At 42.0% G+C, this 18,863-nt stretch overlaps 4 protein-coding genes across 5 annotated transcripts; 3 read left to right on the top strand and 1 right to left on the bottom strand.

The window, feature by feature from the left end:
- Positions 1-2: 2 nt before the first annotated feature.
- Positions 3-3,577, top strand: LOC115362540 (zinc finger and SCAN domain-containing protein 10). Of its 2 annotated transcripts, none has more exons than XM_030056501.1 (2): positions 3-172; positions 649-3,577. In XM_030056501.1, exon 2 carries the CDS (start codon positions 671-673, stop codon positions 2,246-2,248), a length of 1,578 nt encoding a protein of 525 aa, XP_029912361.1. In that variant the 5' UTR covers positions 3-172; positions 649-670; the 3' UTR covers positions 2,249-3,577. The 2 variants fall into 2 exon arrangements, with proteins under 2 accessions (XP_029912361.1, XP_029912360.1); XM_030056500.1 differs by having other exon boundaries at positions 646-3,577.
- A 1,140-nt stretch (positions 3,578-4,717) lies between these two features.
- Positions 4,718-7,761, top strand: snrpg (small nuclear ribonucleoprotein polypeptide G). Its single transcript, XM_030056828.1, has 4 exons — positions 4,718-4,872; positions 5,111-5,133; positions 6,930-7,054; positions 7,490-7,761. Exons 1-4 carry the CDS (start codon positions 4,841-4,843, stop codon positions 7,538-7,540), a joined length of 231 nt encoding a protein of 76 aa, XP_029912688.1. The 5' UTR covers positions 4,718-4,840; the 3' UTR covers positions 7,541-7,761.
- Positions 7,762-9,609: 1,848 nt separating this feature from the next.
- Positions 9,610-13,960, top strand: plpbp (pyridoxal phosphate binding protein). The gene is made up of 8 exons (XM_030054988.1): positions 9,610-9,765; positions 10,584-10,691; positions 10,781-10,816; positions 10,902-10,977; positions 11,181-11,321; positions 11,425-11,567; positions 12,523-12,621; positions 12,818-13,960. The coding sequence occupies exons 1-8, from the start codon at positions 9,673-9,675 to the stop codon at positions 12,983-12,985; spliced, it is 864 nt and encodes a 287-aa protein (XP_029910848.1). The 5' UTR covers positions 9,610-9,672; the 3' UTR covers positions 12,986-13,960.
- Positions 13,961-14,148: 188 nt separating this feature from the next.
- Positions 14,149-18,840, bottom strand: tmed4 (transmembrane p24 trafficking protein 4). The gene is made up of 5 exons (XM_030054989.1): positions 18,596-18,840; positions 17,103-17,203; positions 16,862-16,987; positions 16,447-16,593; positions 14,149-15,610 (listed from the first exon to the last, which is right to left on the bottom strand). Exons 1-5 carry the CDS (start codon positions 18,732-18,734, stop codon positions 15,461-15,463), a joined length of 663 nt encoding a protein of 220 aa, XP_029910849.1. The 5' UTR covers positions 18,735-18,840; the 3' UTR covers positions 14,149-15,460.
- Between the last annotated feature and the right edge of the window lie 23 nt (positions 18,841-18,863).

Raw genomic sequence — 18,863 nt, 5'->3', positions numbered from 1 at the left:
GCCGGAAGTGACCCCTGCAGCTCCACCAAGTACACAAACTTCGGTTTCACTTTTGCAGCCATGCCAATGAGAGATGTGATAATGACACCACGAGTTAACACAGCAAACCCGCTTGTCTGAGTGTAATCTGCTGGAGGTTTGTCCGTCGAGGCCAGTTTGTCAGAGAGCCAAGGTAAGCTGAGTCTGCAAGAAGCAGCAAGATGCATTTTGTCTTGTTAGCACAGCCTGTCGACATGCTAACGTTAGCAAACATGAAGGCAGCCCCTGTCGCCCTGTAGCGCTGTAGCCACACTGGGATGCCTCTGGCTAGCCACTGGCTCAATAACTAGCTATTTAGGAGTGTTTGTCGTATTTAAGTGGGACTTTAAAGACGCAATTAAGTGTATATCAATCATTGATACCGTTAGCAACATGGAGAAGGAAGCTAGCAGGTAGGTTAGCCTGCCGGTGCCTTCTCCTAACTTAGCTGCTGGCTGCTGTTAGCAACTTGGTTTCTTTGAAGTTAGACAGCTGTTTTTGCATCCGTGAGCAAAAAGCTGCCAGTGCTTTGAGCTCTGGCTCTAGTGGGTTTTATTTGTGTGGTGTCAAAGCTTATTGGTTGTTTAAGAAGTTGCAGGATAGTGAGTTGTCCCCTCTTCTCTGCAGCAGGAGAGAAGCTTGGTGAAGGAGGATGGATGGAGTCCCTTGCAGCTGGAGCGCCACAAGAGCACATGAATCCTTCAGCCGCTCGCGGGCCACGGCGGACACCCTGTCCAGGCTCGCCAAACTGATGGCCCGGGCCGAACACAGGCAGGACAGCCGCAGCCAGAGGCAGCACTCGTCGTATGTTTGTGCAGAATGTGGCAAGAGCTTCCCCGACACGTCAGAGCTGCTGCACCACCAGGAGGTGAAACACGCTTTACCCAAGCCTCACCAATGCCTCTCCTGTGGGAAGGAGTTCTCCCTTCTGTCTTCCTTGCAGCTGCACAAGTGTGCTCGTGACGTTTCCCCCTGTCAGCTTTGTCACGGAGAGCCGCGGCTCGGCACTCCTTGCCCCGCCTGTATGACCGGAGCGTCTGATCCTGAGCGACCCAAGGACAAGTCGCCGCACCGCCAGGCCCACCTCCTGGACAGCAGCCCCTACGCCTGTGCCCCGTGTGGGAGAGGCTTCAGCCAGAAACAGGCTCTGCTGTACCATCAGCAGGCAGGTTGTAGTGAACCACCTTCCCCACTGACTGTAGACGATGCCAGTAGCCCTCTAGCTGATTCTCCACCTGTTTCTGAGGCGGGCTCCTCCCGCTCGGACTCCTCAGACACCCCAGGGCCCAGCAGCAAACGGGACAAACCGTGCCCTTTCTGTTCCAGGAAATTTCTCACAGTGGCAGGACTCCAAAGCCATAAACGGAGCACACACGCAGAGCCACAGAAAACCAAAGGAGAAGGTGCCGGTGGAGATGGAAGGGAGGGAAAGAACACTAAAGTGAACGGAAATCCAGTTGTCAGGCCTAAATCCAAACAGAAGCATTTAAGCTGTCGCTCGTGTGACATGGTTTTCAGGAGCACTGCCAAGCTCTACTTGCACAGGAAAGAGAAACACAGCAGAGAGAAGAGCACTGGGAGGGAGTCGAGGCCGGTCGTTGCTAAACGCAGGAAAGGGGAGACGTTCTCATGTCAGGTTTGCAGCAAAGTCTTCCTCCATCATTTGTCACTTTTGGCGCATTCCAAGCAGCACGCAGCCGCAAACATCACTGCTATCCAGAAAGAAACGCAGCCCGTAGGATGTACCGCCAAAGACTCTAAGTTGTCAGACAGGAAACCAAATAAACTAAAAACCAGCCTCACAGATGTCAAGACTGCGAAGGCTGGTCCAGGGAGGCCGAACAAGAGAGCGGCCAGAGCGGAGGAGGAGTTCAGTGATCCAGGGAGATTCAGGGAAGTGCCTGAAGTCCAGGAGGTAGAGGAGGAAGTGGACAGAGAGTTCCCGTGCCCGTCCTGCGCAGAGGTGTTCTCTCTGCAGTCTCAGCTGAGGGACCACGTGGAGCTGCACCAGTCGTCCGTGAGGAGGAGGCAGTGCAGTGTGTGCGCGCTGGAGATGGACACCTCCAAAGGGCCAGGCTCCAAGAGACAGCGGCTATACCACTGTGTGCCCTGCCAGCAGGGTTTCTCAGCACTGGACACTTTCCTAAAACACTGCCAGGACCACCTCCGAGTCAGGGTGGAGGAGGACAGCATGACTGAGAACTACAATCAACACGGCAACAAAAACTAAGATTCATTTTGAATGTCATCAGCATAACTATAATCGCCTTATTGCCTTGAAGTGTTAGAGAGAGGAGAGTGAAGGAATCTGTAAGAAATTCTTGTTGATTCACCTGTTCATTGATCACTTGTAGTTTTACCGTCATCGGTGGTTGGATGTAATCTGTATCAACATATCAAGTGCTAACAAGGGAATGATATTTCTACTTGATGCTTATCACATCTGTTCTACCATCACCGACTGGCCACCGGTCCACACACATGTGCTCTGCTCTCCCCAGTGCTGAGACAATTACGTCTGCAGCTGAAGCACTGCCAGGTCTCTTCTCTGCAAGCATCCATTTTTATGACACATTTGTACGGCTTTGGCTAAATCAAGTCCTTCACGTCTTCAGCCACACTTAATTTTGTAAGATTTTACGCAATAACGAGCCATAAATTGGTTGAAATTCTTGATTCTCACTTTCATTATGTTGCTGGATCAGACCAGGATCAAATAATATTTGCAAATCATTTGTCACATTAGTCCTAACCCGCTTTAGTGCTGAAATGATAAGATTTAGTGGTTAATTGGTTGAGAGAAAGCTGATTAGACCATAATTTTCATAATTGATTGTTTACTCGTAAGTACAAATACCAAACACTTGCCGGTTGCAGCTTCACAAATGATAGCATTTGCACCGATAAAAAAAATGAAAAATGTATTCACCTAGTTTTGTTTATTTGTTTGTCTGATTTGCTCTTTATATGGGTGGCGAAACCCACATATGAAATCTGTAAATGTGTGGGATTTGCCAGAGAAATTCTTTTGCAAATACTATTTTATCAAGGTCTGAGTGCACTGAGTGTTGGAGGAAGTGCTAGTTCAGTTGAATCCACAAAGGGAAAAAAAAAATGTAAAAATGTATTTTACATGCAGTTTTACAGTAGGTGAAGTTACGACATACTTGTTATCACCATACGTTTCTAGAATGAGCGAAATGTTTCTGGTTGTCATAGATAATAATGTCCGGTAAAATGCCTTTCACGTTGGCCTATCTTTTTAGATGATGTGTGTTTGGAAGATATTATCTAGCTATGCAAATAGATGCAGTAATGGCAACCTTCCAGTGAATCTGTGATGCTTGATAAACACGCTATGGTGAATGAACCAGGATCAACATGATTTTTTTTTTCTCAACATGATTTTCTGCTACTGTTTTCAAAAAGCTACTGTGAAAAAATAGAAGAAAAAAAAGATTTAATAGGTTTTGAAGCTTCCACTTTTGAAAGGTATTTTGTACGTGAGTTTGTGGTTCTTTATAGAGTTACGGCATTAAACGAAAAGATTGTCTAATGACACGGGTTCTGTTTGTGTTCATCCCACCAACACCGAGCTCAGTCCAAAGTCTTCCCATCAGATTTCCCATCAGTTGTAGGCCTGGCTGTCGTTTCTCAGGGCTCTCCACATGAAACTGCTTTCTCTACCTTTATCCTATTTGCAAATCATCGTCTGCGTCGCCTATACTGCACCATTTACACTTGTTTATTTGAATGTCATCAGGACAGTCTACATGTTCAGCAAACGCAGAAACAGGCATGTCTGCATCTTTTCGAAATGTAAACAAAATCTAAAACTATACAGGCCTTATGGTTAGAGTTATTTTTTCAACAACTTTACAGCAGAAGTCCTAACAGAATAATGTTTTTGTGGGTGTAAAATCTCCATTTCTATTCAGTTTCTGTCTTGAAACTTTCACATCATATCACATCTAGTTATTGCTTTGGATTTAGCCCTTGTTGACTCTCTAGTAGAAGTATCTACCAATAAAGCAAGTAAAATACTCCTTGTTTAAAATCTATTGATGGTAAAGAAAAGCTGCAGATGATGGTTTAACTTTGAGCCCTATTTTTTTCCAGGCAAGATTTTTAGAATACAGAAAGATTTTTTGTCTTTTTTCATATTCATAAATGACGAGTGGGTCACATCACATCTAGTTATTGCTTATTTTGGATTTAGACTTTGTTGACTCTAGTAAAAGTATCTAATTAAGCAATAAAAACATTCCTTGGTTAAAATCTATTGGTCCAGAGAAAAGCTCCAGATAATAGTGTAATTTTGTTTGTTTTTCCAAGCTTTTTCCCTTCTCTTGTCCTTTATTGCAAACATTTTCTTGTTTTTTTTAGTCAATACATAAAATGAAACAATAATACATAAATAGAAAGCTCAGTTCAACAATGTCAACCAAGTTATCATTATTAAGAGAAAAAGAAGAAAATAATAATAATTAAAATAACAATAATAATAAATAAATAAAGTAATTAATTAAGCCAATGAGTAAGAAAGGAGAGAAAAAAGAAGAGGGGGGAAGAAACAGCTGAATCTTGAAGAAATAAGATATATTTTTATCCTACAGTGTGACTGCACAATAAAGAGCGGTGGCGAGTGAATTATTCCTGCTCACCGCTGGGTGGCGCTGTGAAGTCATAACGCCGCTCAATCTACGGCGGAAGCGCTCCGGTTTGCTTCCGGTTTAACGTCGCACGCGTACCTTCCGCGGTTTTGTGAAACGAAGAGCCTGCGACCGTCCGTCTGCTGGGTTTTGTAGAGAAATAAGAGAAAATGAGCAAAGCGCATCCACCCGAGCTGAAGAAGTAAGTCCTCCGAGCTGCTCGGTGAAACCTCCGCCTTTCGCTTCACACACTTTGCTCAGGTTTTAGCGGCTGTGGCTGAAATAGTGCCGGACACACTGCGGCATTGTTTGCATTAGAGACAAGCTAACAGCAGCTAGCCGCTCAGGAGACGCAAGGCTTGTTGTTATTAAAGGGGAAAAGAGACGATGTGTTATGTGTTGTTATGGGTAATAATGTGCCTCATGTTTTTCTGTTTCAGGTTTATGGACAAGAAGCTGTCGTGTGAGTACAAACTCTGGCATTCAGGTTGTTATGTGCTCAGCTGTCAGTCTACAACAACCTGTTGGGGCGAGTTGGAGCTCACATGTTTAGGAATTTCAAAAATGGTATTCGGGCGCCTTGCTGTCCTGTTTGGACACACATGTCAAACACAAACACGTCTAAAGGTCTGAACTGTCCCCAGCCTTTGGAAAGTTACCCGGCCATGTTGTATTTTTAAGTGCATCAGTTATTTATTCATTCAAACTGTGAAACAAAGTATTTAGTCAAGTCAGCTTTATTTATATTGATATATTTATATGACAATGGGACAATGTGTTTCTATTCCAGTTCAATACTAGGGTGTTGATTTGATGTGTATTTGGATTCTATATTATAAATTATTGTGATTTTTGTTTTTTGAATTAACAAAGCTTTATGAGGCTCTCACTATCCTAAAGGTCACAATCAGGTTGTTTTGTGTAGTTTTAAAAAATGGCCTCACTGTAATGAAATGGCAACTATGGGGGCTAACATCATCACACATCAATCAAATGTGGCTCATTGAATCCACAAGAGTTTCAGCTTTCCAGTCAAACCCACTTTATGCAACTCCAACACTGTTTAGGCCCCAGTCTGCACAAATATACCATTTTACAACAGGACAAGAGAGCATGTTTGTACTGCATGCAAAGAAACTGCATGATTTGTGGCCCAAACTGCATGGGATTAACATAAGGTGGGCATGTCTGCAAAGGGGAGAGCTGTGGGTGCCCAGAGAACCCATTTTCATTCAGAGATCTGGAGGTCAGAGGTCATGCTGTTTTTCCCTCACCAAAATTTAGCCTAAATTTGGAGCAATATTTTGTCCCCTTGCTGACAACCTAGCATGGCAGGCTTTGTACCAACGGATTCTGTAGGTCATCTCGTTCCATATGATACAAATATCTTTAGGATTCAAGAAACTTTATTGTCATACCAGCTCACATTTACATGCTTATATAAATTCAGTAATAAAGTAAATAATCATTGTAAAAATAAGATTTGTGATACTTAAGTGATCATGTTTTCCTCACCTCTAATATTTAGCACTTTAAACACCACACAGTTGATCCAAAGTGCTTTGCCGATCATTTAATTTTATGATATTTGTTTACCAGTGTGCAGTCTTGACAGGTAGAACTTAACCTCAAAGGAACATTAATATTAGCCATTAATTTCTCAACCTGTTCACATTTGAAATGCCCACAGTACTTGGCCTCTCTCACATGTAAATATCCAGACCTCATTATTAAAGAAACATTGCTTCTTTCTAAGCAGAGGTAATAACCAGCACAGTATCTTTAGCTGGACCCAACACAAAGGAATAGCTGGCAAGGCATTTGTCACAGAGAAAAACAGAGACATAGGTCCTGATGGTCAGGACCTGTGTCAAAATGAGGACTGCACATACTTTAGGAAAGTTATTGATGGTGGTTATGTGACCAAAGCAAGAGTAAACTGAAATCTCAGCATGTAGTGTGGTGTGATTCTCTTTTACAGAAATTGAGAGGCAGAAATATGAGCCTGTGTGTGAAGAAAAAAAAAACTGGGGTAACCTGCTGCTTCAGGTTACCCTAACATAAGAAACATGAGCATAACTATAATTTACAGCTTTACTGTTAGGTTGATTTGCCTTGTGTTAACACTAATTTTAACAATAGTAGATTAGACACTTTGAATCAATGGCAAAGTGTGTGGGACTTTGTTGAGGTCTCCTTGAAAACAGAATTTAGACATGATTGATAATAGTGATTTTTTTTTTTCTTATTGTCTCTTAGTGAAGCTGAATGGAGGCAGACACGTGCAGGGCATCCTGCGAGGGTTCGACCCCTTTATGAACCTGGTGATGGACGACTGTCTGGAGATGGGCCCAGGGGGGCAGCAGAACGGCATCGGCATGGTGGTCAGTATCTGTTTCATCCTTATCTATCCTGTCAGTCTGATGACAACTCCTCTGGCCTTTTAGTGCCCGATTTCCATGAATATGTCATGTGCCTTATTTATTCCAGTTAACCTCATATTCCCTTTGAAATTAAAAGGTAAATGGACCTCATTTCTTTAGCGTGTTTTCTAGTCTACTGACCCCTCAAAGTGCTTTACAGTCATTCATCCATTCACACACACTCACACACTGATAACAGAGGCTACCCTGCAAGTGTAAACTCACAAACTGGTATCGTAGTATTCAGGACATCCCTGATTGGATGTATTCCAATTAATTGAGGGCCATTCTCACAGCTCAGTACTGATGTTCAAATGTGTTGTTGAATTTTTCACAAGAGTTGTTAATTTGTTTTATGAGTACAGTTTGTAAGTCCTGTGTTGTTTTGTGTTGCAGGTCATCAGAGGAAACAGTATTATCATGTTGGAAGCCTTGGAGAGAGTATGAGAGAGAACGTGAGGCGGCTCCTGATGGAGAGGAAATCATCGACTCCTTTTTACTTTCTTGTAATGTCGTTTTGTAGCTATTTTCTGTTTGAAAGAGACCAAGATAATGTGTTTTGTTTGAACTGTAAGACATCTATCTGATATGCATTGACAGGCATATTTTGTTTGGAAATGTTTTGGATTGTGTAATCTTGTGAATAAACTTGGATATGTTTTTCCTTATTCAGTATTATTACTTTCATCCTCCAGTATATATTGACAGATTACTGAAGTATTGGTTCTGTTGCACAATAATGACAATGACAAATGGCTTCATGGTTTGTGTGAGCAGTGGAAAAAACTTCAATCATTAACTTTAATTAAACTTTAATTTTTAACTCATTATTAACCCGAATGTAGACCAAAAACGTAGTTTCATGTAAAGATATATATTTGACGAATATTGGAGATTGAATGCACAGGTTAACTGTCACTTCCTGTGTCCACTATGTGGTGCCAGAAAACACACTTGATGTGCATATCAAATGTAGATCACACTTAAATTTCACATAAAATCATAGGAAAATTGTCACATAAGGCTGACTTCCTGTTGTCACTAGGTGGTGCTATGTCTATGACTCAGTATGGGTGTTTGGATGTGCACAAATTTAATTTGATTTGTGTAGATCAGGGGTGTCAAACTCGTGCCATGGAGGGCCAAGAGGCTGCAGGTTTTCATTCCAACCAACAACTCCACCAGGTGATTTCACTGATCACCCTACCTCCAAACAGAGAGGCGGGACTAATCAGTGAAATCACCTGGTGGGGTTCTTGGTTGGAATGAAAACCTGCAGCCTCTTGGCCCTCCATGGCACGAGTTTGACACCCCTGGTGTAGATTATAGTTGAGACCAGCCCTGCGTTCCAATACCCATACTACCATACTATTTAGGAGGGGAAAAAAGAATTAGCATGTCCCAATACATACTAAACTACATACATTTTAAGGGCAGCTGCAGTACATACTAAAAGTAAAAAGTATAAGTATGCGATTTGGAACGCAGGGCTGGTTTGGAGCCACATCACACTGACTCCAGGACGAAGTAAATATAAAGTGTAAAAGTGCCACTGTGATAGCACCATTATGTTGAAGACATAAATACAACTATAAATAAATTAAAAAAAAAAAAAAAGAAAGAAAAGAAAGAAAGAAAAAACACAGCTTATATGTAATCTTGACATTTATCTGAAGGCTGCAGCAGTAAGGATTGTCTTCACGGTGCACGCTGCTGGTTAGGCCACCGCCACACCCCGTGTCCAGTCTGGCATCAGTGGAAGTATTCAAATCTTAAGAAATTTTATTCCAAAAAAACAGCAATACCACTGTGTAAAAATGCTTTGTTACAAGTAAAAGTCCTGTTTTCAAAATTTTAATCTTACAAAAGTGTTTTCATCAAAATATGATATGTTCATTGCTTTATCGTTGCAGCTGGCAAAGGTGAAGCTAATTACTTTATATACTGTTGGGCAGCTTAATTTGTAAAATATTATAATTTATTAATTGATATAAATAATCTAAATCTGCAAGGTAACAAGGAACTGAAGCTTTCAAATAAATGTAGTGGAGTAAAAAGAACCACATTTCCCCCAGAAATGTAGTAGTTAATCTCATTCGAGTACTGAAAGCCATGCATATGATGCTGGCTGTATATCAACAGAAATAAAACAATTCAGGTGATAATTTTTATTGAAGACCAATAGAGTGGTGAGGGGGTCATGTGATGAATTGCAAAATGTAGTAGGGAAGGGATATGTGAAGGAAAATGTATGAGTTTTCTACACAGTTATTGACTGTTGAACTCTAAAGTTAAAATCTTATTCAGAAAAAAACATAAATGACAAAGAACAGGGAGAGATGCTTATAATGATGTGACACTTTATTAATCCCTGCAGGAAAATTACAATAAAGGTCGACAGACGTCTACCTTGATTTTAACAAGGTCAAGATACTGAAGCAAAGCAACGGAGGGCGCTAATTGCGAATAAGCAGTTTTATTTTAATCTCCGTGGACAGGGCTTTTATTTTGAAAGCGGACTGTCGTCACCGGAGACACGTTTTATTACGTTGTTGCTTACGCACGGTGCTTTTGACGGTATGTGGAAAGCAGTAGTAATGTCGGAGGAGGTTGGAAAAGCTTTGCAGTCGGTGGTGGAGCGGGTGAACCAGGCGGCAGCGCGGCGGCCCAAGGTAACAGCAGCCCGGCCGGCGTGGCTCAGGAGCCCGGCGGTCCGCGAGTCCCCCTCCGGACCCGGGGCTTTGCTTTGTCGTGCTGCGGCCGCACGACTTGTTATGTAAGGCTGCCAAACACTTCAACCTTTGGATGGGAGACACTCAGGCTTGTGGCAGCTCTTCCATATCATCATGCGAGCATGGATGTGATCCACGGCACAACATGCGTGGGCGTTACGGAGGCTCGTAGCCTGCTGGGTTTCTGTAGGTTGTGCATGGAGATGTAGTCTGTAGGAATGCTAGCGAGCACTTTAGGCACACCTGCTGGTTGTAGTAGGCTGTATTTACATGGCCACGCTTTTGAACAACCTCCATCTGAAACGTCATTAGGCAACACACTGCTGCTGGGTGAAAAATGATGTAACCTATTATTATATTGCACTATTGTCTTATTGTGCACAGTTGGACAGAGATGCAACGATATGGAGATTGCAGGCATGGACTTCCATGAAAATAGTATCATTGTTGATATCTAGGTCAAAGACTTGCAGTGCATCTTTGAATTAGCACACACAGAAGGGGCACAACAACAAATGCATACCTGACAAAACGTTTTATGATTAATATATGGCTGACTGCATGGTGTAAGCTTTGGGCATGGCAGCAGGCAGCAGGTTCATCGTCTTTGTGTATGGCTGACTCACTGGTCTCCTGGAGCAAAATGACCTCAGCTAGCACACTGTATCACACACTCAGCCTCTCTCCTCATACATCCATTAATCCAGATGCAATGTAATCATGTTTCACTCCCTTTCTGTCACTGCCTCCCTCCTCAGACGTTGCCAGCCCTGCCACCGCGCCTGGTAGCTGTCAGCAAGACAAAGCCCACAGAGCTGGTTATAGAGGCCTACAGGCAAGGACAGCGCGACTTTGGAGAAAACTATGTGAGTAGTTACCAGCATTGGTCCGAGTCTCCCCAAGTCTTCCTAATGTCTCATCAATGACTGACCACGTCTTTTTGTCCCCTTACCAGGTTAATGAGCTCGTGGAGAAAGCTTCAGATCCGCAGGTGGGCTTTGGTGTTTTTGACCTATATCGATTTTTCCAGTTCTGTCAGTGAACATTTGTCATAGCGTTTCTTCATTCCCATCTAGATTTTAGAATCATGTCCAGAAATCCAGTGGCATTTTATCGGGCATTTACAGAAGAATAATGTCAACAAACTTTTGGGTGCGTATGTCTCAACTTTCCTATCCACTTTCAGCCTCACTTATGAACTTTTGGTTCCCGACCATTGCCTGTGTATTGTTTTGGATGTGCCTGTATGTGAGGGCACCCATGCACTAGTTACTAATGCTATACAGTAATGAACTGCATATTGAATCATGCTTTGAATCTTGTCCTTAATTGTCCCCTTTCTGGTCCGTAACCAGGCGTGCCAAACCTGTTCATGGTGGAGACGGTGGACTCGGTGAAGCTGGCCGACAAGGTCAACAGCTCGTGGCAGCGCGTCAGAGCAGCCAGCACACAGAGGTTAAAGATCATGGTGCAGATTAACACCAGTGGAGAACAGAGTTAGTCTTTTCCTCTCTCTGATAGACATGAGGATTTGTGTTCTCATTATAAACAAATATCCGTGTAAAACGTTTTTCATGTGTGCGTGAATTTTTCTCGCAGGTAAACATGGCTTGCCGCCGGAGGAAACGGTGACCACAGTGAAACACATCCTGTCCCAGTGTAACGCCCTGCACTTCACTGGACTCATGACCATCGGGCGCTATGGTTACGACCTCAGCAAGGGTCCCAATCCAGACTTTCAGGTAGTGGGTTGTGTGCAAGTCAACATATCCAAAAATGATACTGTGTTTGTGTATTGTAACACTGTAAAATTGCATTTATCTTTGATAGCCACATGTCTGTGCTCGTGTTATTGTAGTGGACTCAAGCTAAGACAAAGATTAAGCCTGAAAAACACTCTACTGGGTTAAAGGGTTACTCTACTTTACTTGGGTTAAACTTTATTTGAAGTAGTATTCATAAGACTGACCTAATACTGTTGTAACTTCGACATGACAAGTGTCCTGGACACTAATAAAGGGTAGGCCCCAGTTGCTCACCTGGTAGAGTGCGTACCACTTGTCAAGGCTGAGTCCTTATCGCAGCGTCCTGGGTTCAAAACTGAGCCCAAGCCCTTTGCTGCATGCTGTCCTCTTTATTTCCTTTTCCTGTCTGTCTCCACTGTGACTATCAAATAAAGCACAAATGGGAAAAAAACACTGAGTATTTATAACCTGTCATTAAGTGTCATTCGGTTAATTTTGTCAATTTCCTTGCAAAGTTGACATTTGTCTTTGTCATAATTTGTCATTAGCCAAAATAGTGTCAGCCTTGCAGGGAAATGATACAATTGATCATGGATCAGTCTGTATGGCAGTTTTGGTCAAGCTCAATTAAGAGTGACACACAAGATTTGCATCAAATAATGACCAAAAGCCAGATTTACCTTTACCATGGTGCATAATGATGTGCTCCAATTATGTGTACTTATTAAAATCAAGTATCTGAATAGCAACTTGGGCACATTCCTGGCTGTCAAAACACTGTAACTTGAATAAAATTGGAACAAAACAAAAACTCAAACTTTCTCAAAGGTAGGACTCAGCTAGCGCCAGCAAATCCCATTTGAGAACAAACTGAAACTAAACTCCAGTTTGCGAATAATATCTTGCTATTTATAAGAAATGCAGATTGTAAAACTGCGTGTTTGTGTTGTAGATGCTTCTGAGTCGGAGACAGGAGGTGTGTGACGGTCTGAAGCTGCCTCTGGAGGAGGTCGAGCTCAGCATGGGCATGTCCTCAGATTTTGAACATGCGGTGAGTACCACTCCTACTTATCAGCTTATATCAGCTTTCACAAGGCCAAGCACATACCAATGCCTTATTTATCTACCCTACTCTTCATTTTGGACATTGTGTTTGTCAGTCTTTCAATATTAACATAGTTTTGCTGCTTTGTGTGCTAACTCAAGTCCGTTTGTTCCTTACATGTGAATGGCCCCGTGTGTTGAAGATCGAAGTGGGCGCCACCAACGTGCGAGTGGGCAGTATTATATTTGGCAACAGAGAATATCCCAACAGCGCACCGAACACGCCGATCCCCAGCCCAGAGAAAAGGTCAAAGGTCGTGTCGGAGGAAGCCGCCAAGAAGATGGCCCACCTCACCGTGTCTGAACACTGAAACCAGATCCTCCACCTGAACACCTTTTAAGAAAAAATCGGAAACACTCTTCACATGCACTCAAACTGAAACACAGCAGGAGATTTTTTTCTGGAAAGCCACATGGAGTTAGGCTTGCAAAATTCCGCGTTAAGTCTTAAAACAATTTTAAAAAAGTGTACTTGCAAATTTCCGTTCACTCCTCCGTGCGCCCTTGTTGCTCTGTTGGGCATCGAGGGCGGCACTTGCTCCAGAGATGTTTTTATCTTTTGTAAAAGTAGTATCTCTGGTAGGTATTAGTGACCTGTAGTGCTCCAACTTCATCATGCAGATCTCAGCAACAGTAACATTGGATACAAATAACAAGATTTACTGACTTTGTGCAACTAACACAACTACTGAAACACGGTGACTTGAACTAATAAGAGTTTATCCTACTGAAAAGACCTGGGCTAGTTAAGATGTGTTTGGATTTTATTGTTGCGGAGATATGAGCTTTTCTACCTAACTCCCTATGTGACAGTGCTGAAATTTGCTTAACTGTGTAAAGTGTCCCAGATTTCAGCAATTCCACAGTGAAATGGGCTATTTTTGCTCTACAGACAAAAAAAAAAAAAAAAAAAGAACAGCCTTGATTTAATAAAACATTTCTCCCTTTATAATGACACATAGTATTGTGAGTCAATGATATTGTTTTGTATGGCGTGTGGTCAAATTTCTATTCTTGATATTAACAATTACAGTAGTAAATCTGAAACAAGTAATGTGTAATGGTTCTGTGTAACATTCATGTGTAATTGCTATGGAGGTGGAGAATTAACCTATGCAAAGTGGCAATTTCGTTTCGTCCTATGCTTTCGAGTCAACTCTCACACTGCAGCTATGATAGTGTCGCTGTGGTTTCCATTAAGAAAAAAAAAAAACTTTTAAAATCAACGATGTCATGAATTAGTGTTTTTCTGTCACGATGAGAAGTGCATTCAGTGTCCGTGATAAAGAATGAAGAACCTGTGGTTGGATAAATGGTTGCTAATGTTAATTAACAAGGCTTTCCAGCATTGTGTAGTTGATTTCTGGCTCTGAGGGAGGCCAAGCAATAAATTTTATTGTTGAAAATACCTGCTATTCAGTGTGTATTTTCTTAGGGAAGCATGGCACAAAAAAAAAAAAAAATTATCACCACAGTTTGGCCAAAAGTTTATTTCGAACACACATGGAGATGACATCCAAACCACAGTACAAAGTGGAAACAACTCGATGTTAGAATTAAAGACCTTCAGACAATAAATGCCTAAATGTATTTCACAGCTTAAAAACTGGATTCAAATTTCTTCACACAGAAAATGATAACTTAGTAAACATGGGAACCCACTGGTTGACCTTCATATTAATTTCTGATGATGTTCACATACTGAACAAATTTCCTCATCTTCATTCTGGGTCTTACATGACTCGAGTTTTGAAAATAGCTGATGTAAGTGCAGTGAATTTAGCTACGGCTCAGCAATTAAATAGGCTGTGATTGTTAAAAAAAAAAAAAAACAGCTTCTAAGTAGGTGACCTCTGAAAAGTGAAATAAGCCTGACGACTTGCATACCATTCAATCTGTGTGTAAAAGGCATTAGAAAATGAGCAGGTCAATCAATAAGCAATAATTATTATTTACAACCTGTAATCTTGTCATTACAAGACTAGTATCACAAACAGTATCTACAGAACCGCCCAACTGAATGTACAGGAAACGTGATACCAGCTAAAAACTATATACAGTGCAGTAGGCAGAAGAACAGATATCAAAGGAATCAAGGCCAATAGGATATTTGGACAGACTGTATTATGTAACCATCTGAAGTTCAGGACACAACTCAGGGTCTATGGACAGAAGCTACAATATCTGGAATAAGAAAGTTAAATGCAAACCTAATACTGTAATAAAAACAAAGGTCTGCAGGTCCGTGAGACTCTGTGAGTATTACCCAGCTCTTAATGCCAACAAAATAGTAATTCTAACAGCTCCATCATCCAATTTCTATTGCAAATGTCATCTCCATGCATGACTGCAAAGACTAATTACCGTTGACCTATGTTGATAACAGTGCCTCTGCACTTAATCTTGCACAGGAAAAAAAAGGAAATTACATCTTCAGAACCACCAAGAAAATGCTTCCAAACAAACAAAATAATAAATGCAAATGGAATGTAGCACAACTGAAATTTCTAAACAGATATTAAACGGCATATTTAAAAATGTGCAAGGGACAGAAAAAAAGTAACAGCCTGGGATTTGTAACGGTCTCCAGTAATTTAGCTCGTATTGGGATTTTAGCTGCATTCCCGTTATGGCGGATAATAGTGTTGCATCACCTTCTGTTTTTTTTTTCGTTTGTTTTTGTTTGTCTTTTCTGTGCTGTGGGTGGTGTCTCTCCATTTCGGTCTGTAATGTCTGTCTGTTCGGGTTCATGCCACTTCCTGAGGCTGATGTTGCTCAAACAGACGTTACACCAACTTCTTGGCCTCGAAGAAGCTTTTGAGGTGCTTCATCTGCCAGATCCCCGTGACGATGAGGATGAGCGTCTGGGCGATGGACCACCAGAGCACGCGCTGGTTGGTGCTCTCGCTTGTCATACGGAAGCGCTCCTCGCGATACTGCAGAGTACATGGCGCACACACACACACACACACACACACACACACAGAGTCACTAGAGCAGTCTAACAGCATAAGAAGCAACACTTTCACATTCACAGCACGACCTGGGAATATTACAGGAAGCTGATCTCGGTCCATCTCACACAGGAAGCCACACACAGAAACATGCAGGGGCTGTTAAATTATAACGTCACTACAAGCAGACTCGTTTACTTAGTATTCATGATGGCAGATGGCAGGATGCTGCAGCCACTGAGCAACAGGCTGAGCACTGAACTTTGGACCCAACTGGAACAGAGACTAACCCAGATCTCAACTATGTCTGGTTTGCAGGGTCGACCTGTTCATTTCCCTGGTCAGCATTCCATTCTGTCTCTCTACAATACCCATCATACACAGCTAGGGATATCTTTTAACTGGAGCTAGTGGATAGTTACCGATAGAGCAAGTGAATACACACACAAAGAGTAGGCAATTTTATCATACATTTTGATGAATGTGCAATTTATGTACTTAAAAGAGTTAATGGGAGATTTCAGAGAAAGAATTTAAATAAAGGGTTAGGGTTTTTCTGTTTTTATGTTTTGGGATGATATTGAGTGGCTGGTTAATATTTGATAAAACAATTCTCTGATTTTTTTTTTAACAGGACAATATTGATATCAGATTTTGTGTATTACCAAAGCCCATATTTTATTTTATCAAAGGCTCTAGTTGATGATTTTGTGAATTACACATCAATAACTATCGGATGTGATGGAATATTTTTTTTTTCCTCTGGCAGGCCTCTTATGCTTGCACATTTATAAAATAAATGTATTTGTTTTACTCACTCGCTGATAATTTTGCTCCTTCTGGATCTGTTCGACTTGGTCCAGCAGCTGTCGGACTCGCAGCTGCAGCTCGGTGAGTTTGTCTTTAGCTGCAATTTCAGGGTAGTTGTTGGTATGTTCTCCGACCTGAATGTCTAGATGCACTCTCTGCAGGAAATCACAGTCAAACACACTGTCACTGCACGATTTCTGTAATTTGAGGAATTTCAGACCGTTTGAAAGCTACCTGCTTGTTCGCGTGTGTTCATGCACATGAAATGGTGTGGAAATGATAATCATTGTGCAAATAAACATCGATGTGAATTATTTTCCGTGTTGCATGTGAATTCACTGTAGGCAAATTGCAAATGAGGTAATTACTGATTAAAATGTATGCAAACTGGCTTGTCAGCATATCAAAAAGCTCAAGTCGCACCAGCTTTCCTCCTGCAAACAGAGCCATCTTGGTGGAGTTGGAGTGTAGGCAGATCTGATGCTCTCCAGGAGTGTGGGAGGTGAAAGTGAACCTTCCGTCTGACCCATACTGACGAGACAGAATAATCTAGAAAGGAAGCAAGAGAAAGAACCCTGCATATGATCAGAAATCTTCACATTTTGTGTGCATGAATATGTGTGTCCTCAACAGCACCTGCTACTTCTGCCTCCCTCCTCCTCACCTTGGTATCTGGATCCTTGATTTCCACATGCATCCCGAGACCAGGGGTGGATGGGAGGAAGGAGCTCGTCTGCTTGTCCCACAGCTGAGTTCTGTACTTCCCTGTAAGACAGACACAGCACAAACAGAGGCCATTTAAATTCATATAATAATCATTCAAAAGTGAGGAATGTTATAGTAGAAAAACAACAGCATACAGTAAAGATACATAGATATATAAAATGACTCAAATAAACAGAGCATGAATATGAATATGGCAAATGAGGGATATATTATAATTCATCTGACAATGCCAGTGTGGCAATACATGAATGAAAATTATGAGAAACAAAATAATTGCAGTACAATCTGCTTAGATGAAGAAAAATTAGTGAAAAAATAATCTACGCAGCATGAAATAAGAGAAACATTACAAAAACATCAAAATTAAAGGTCTGCCTTATGTCAGATGTGGGCAGCTATAATAGTCATAATACTTCTGAGTAAGTAGAGGGTTTCATTATCAGTAAAGCCGCAAGTTGATGTCACAACTTTCCACTGCACTCCTGACATGAGTTACACAAGACTGTTGAGCATCTTTATGAACAGAGCACTGTTTAAAGGTCAGATTTTGGATGATGGCAAGTAAATAAACACACTGTGGGGTAAATGTAGTTTGTGACCACATGTGACCTCTGACCTGACCCTGTTGGTGTGTGGTTTATGAGCTAAATCCACTGAATCTGTGGCAGGGTGTGCAGGGTGGGCGGTGCAGTGACATTCATGTATGTGGACCCAGCTGTCTCCCCTGCATTCAGTACATGGTCACCCTCTTATTGACAATATAAAATTACAAATCAGTGTGAAGCCACAGTCATGTCACATACTGTATCGCGATCGAGATATTTGGCATGAATATCGAGGTATGAAATTTTGTCCATATGGTGCAGCCCTGAAATTTTGTCCATATGGTGCAGCCCTGAAATTTTGTCCATATGGTGCAGCCCTGCTCCAGCGTGGAGGTCGTAAATATAAATAAAAATAAACAAGACCCTTTCTCTTGGGGATTTGGCGATCAACTACGATTCCTACTAATTCCCAGAATGCTGACGTCACCAACAAGGAAATACCTGTGATCAGGTGGAAGAGGTGATGACGCTAGATCCAGTTCGATTAAAACCAAATAAATCAATAAATTATGACTCATCAGTTATCTTTGGGGGCGCTCTTAAAATGCCGTGGCACGTGACAACTAATTATTTAATTTTGGGGTTAGGGTTATCATGTTTGCTTTTGTTGTCATGAAGTCCAGGAGCAACAAATGCCAGTAGAAATGTCCACTCAGGGTCTTCACGCCCTCTCCCAGCCTCAGCTCCATGTCGTTTTTTCTAGCCGCCAAGAGGCAGACAGTTTTCCCCTGAATGCAGCATCTTTGCCCAAGTCATTGAATCTTACGCTCAGGGTAGCACAGCTAGCAAAGAGGCTAGGTTAGCTAACAAGCCGACAGAAGCTTACCAATGACCATGGTCTCGTCCGGAATTTCTTCAATGAAGCATTTTTTCTCGGTCTCTCCTATGTGGAAATATAGCGCGTAACTTGGACAAATCCAAGCTAGTAGTAAAGTCAGTGTAGCAGCAGAGACGGCGAGCATCATGTAGCCTCTTTCTCTCTGCTCACTCCGGCAAAGGAAGCGCTGGTACTGCGGCCGGGTGACGTCATCTCTCCACTGCGGAAGAAGGAAGGGGATTTCCTGAGCTAAACAGTCGCCCTGGCTTTGACAGAT

Source organism: Myripristis murdjan, chromosome 7, assembly GCF_902150065.1.
Source record: "Myripristis murdjan chromosome 7, fMyrMur1.1, whole genome shotgun sequence".
Taxonomy (NCBI): Eukaryota; Metazoa; Chordata; class Actinopteri; order Holocentriformes; family Holocentridae; genus Myripristis; species Myripristis murdjan.
Note: the sequence above shows the minus strand (reverse complement) of the source record. Positions and strands in the feature narration are given on the sequence as shown.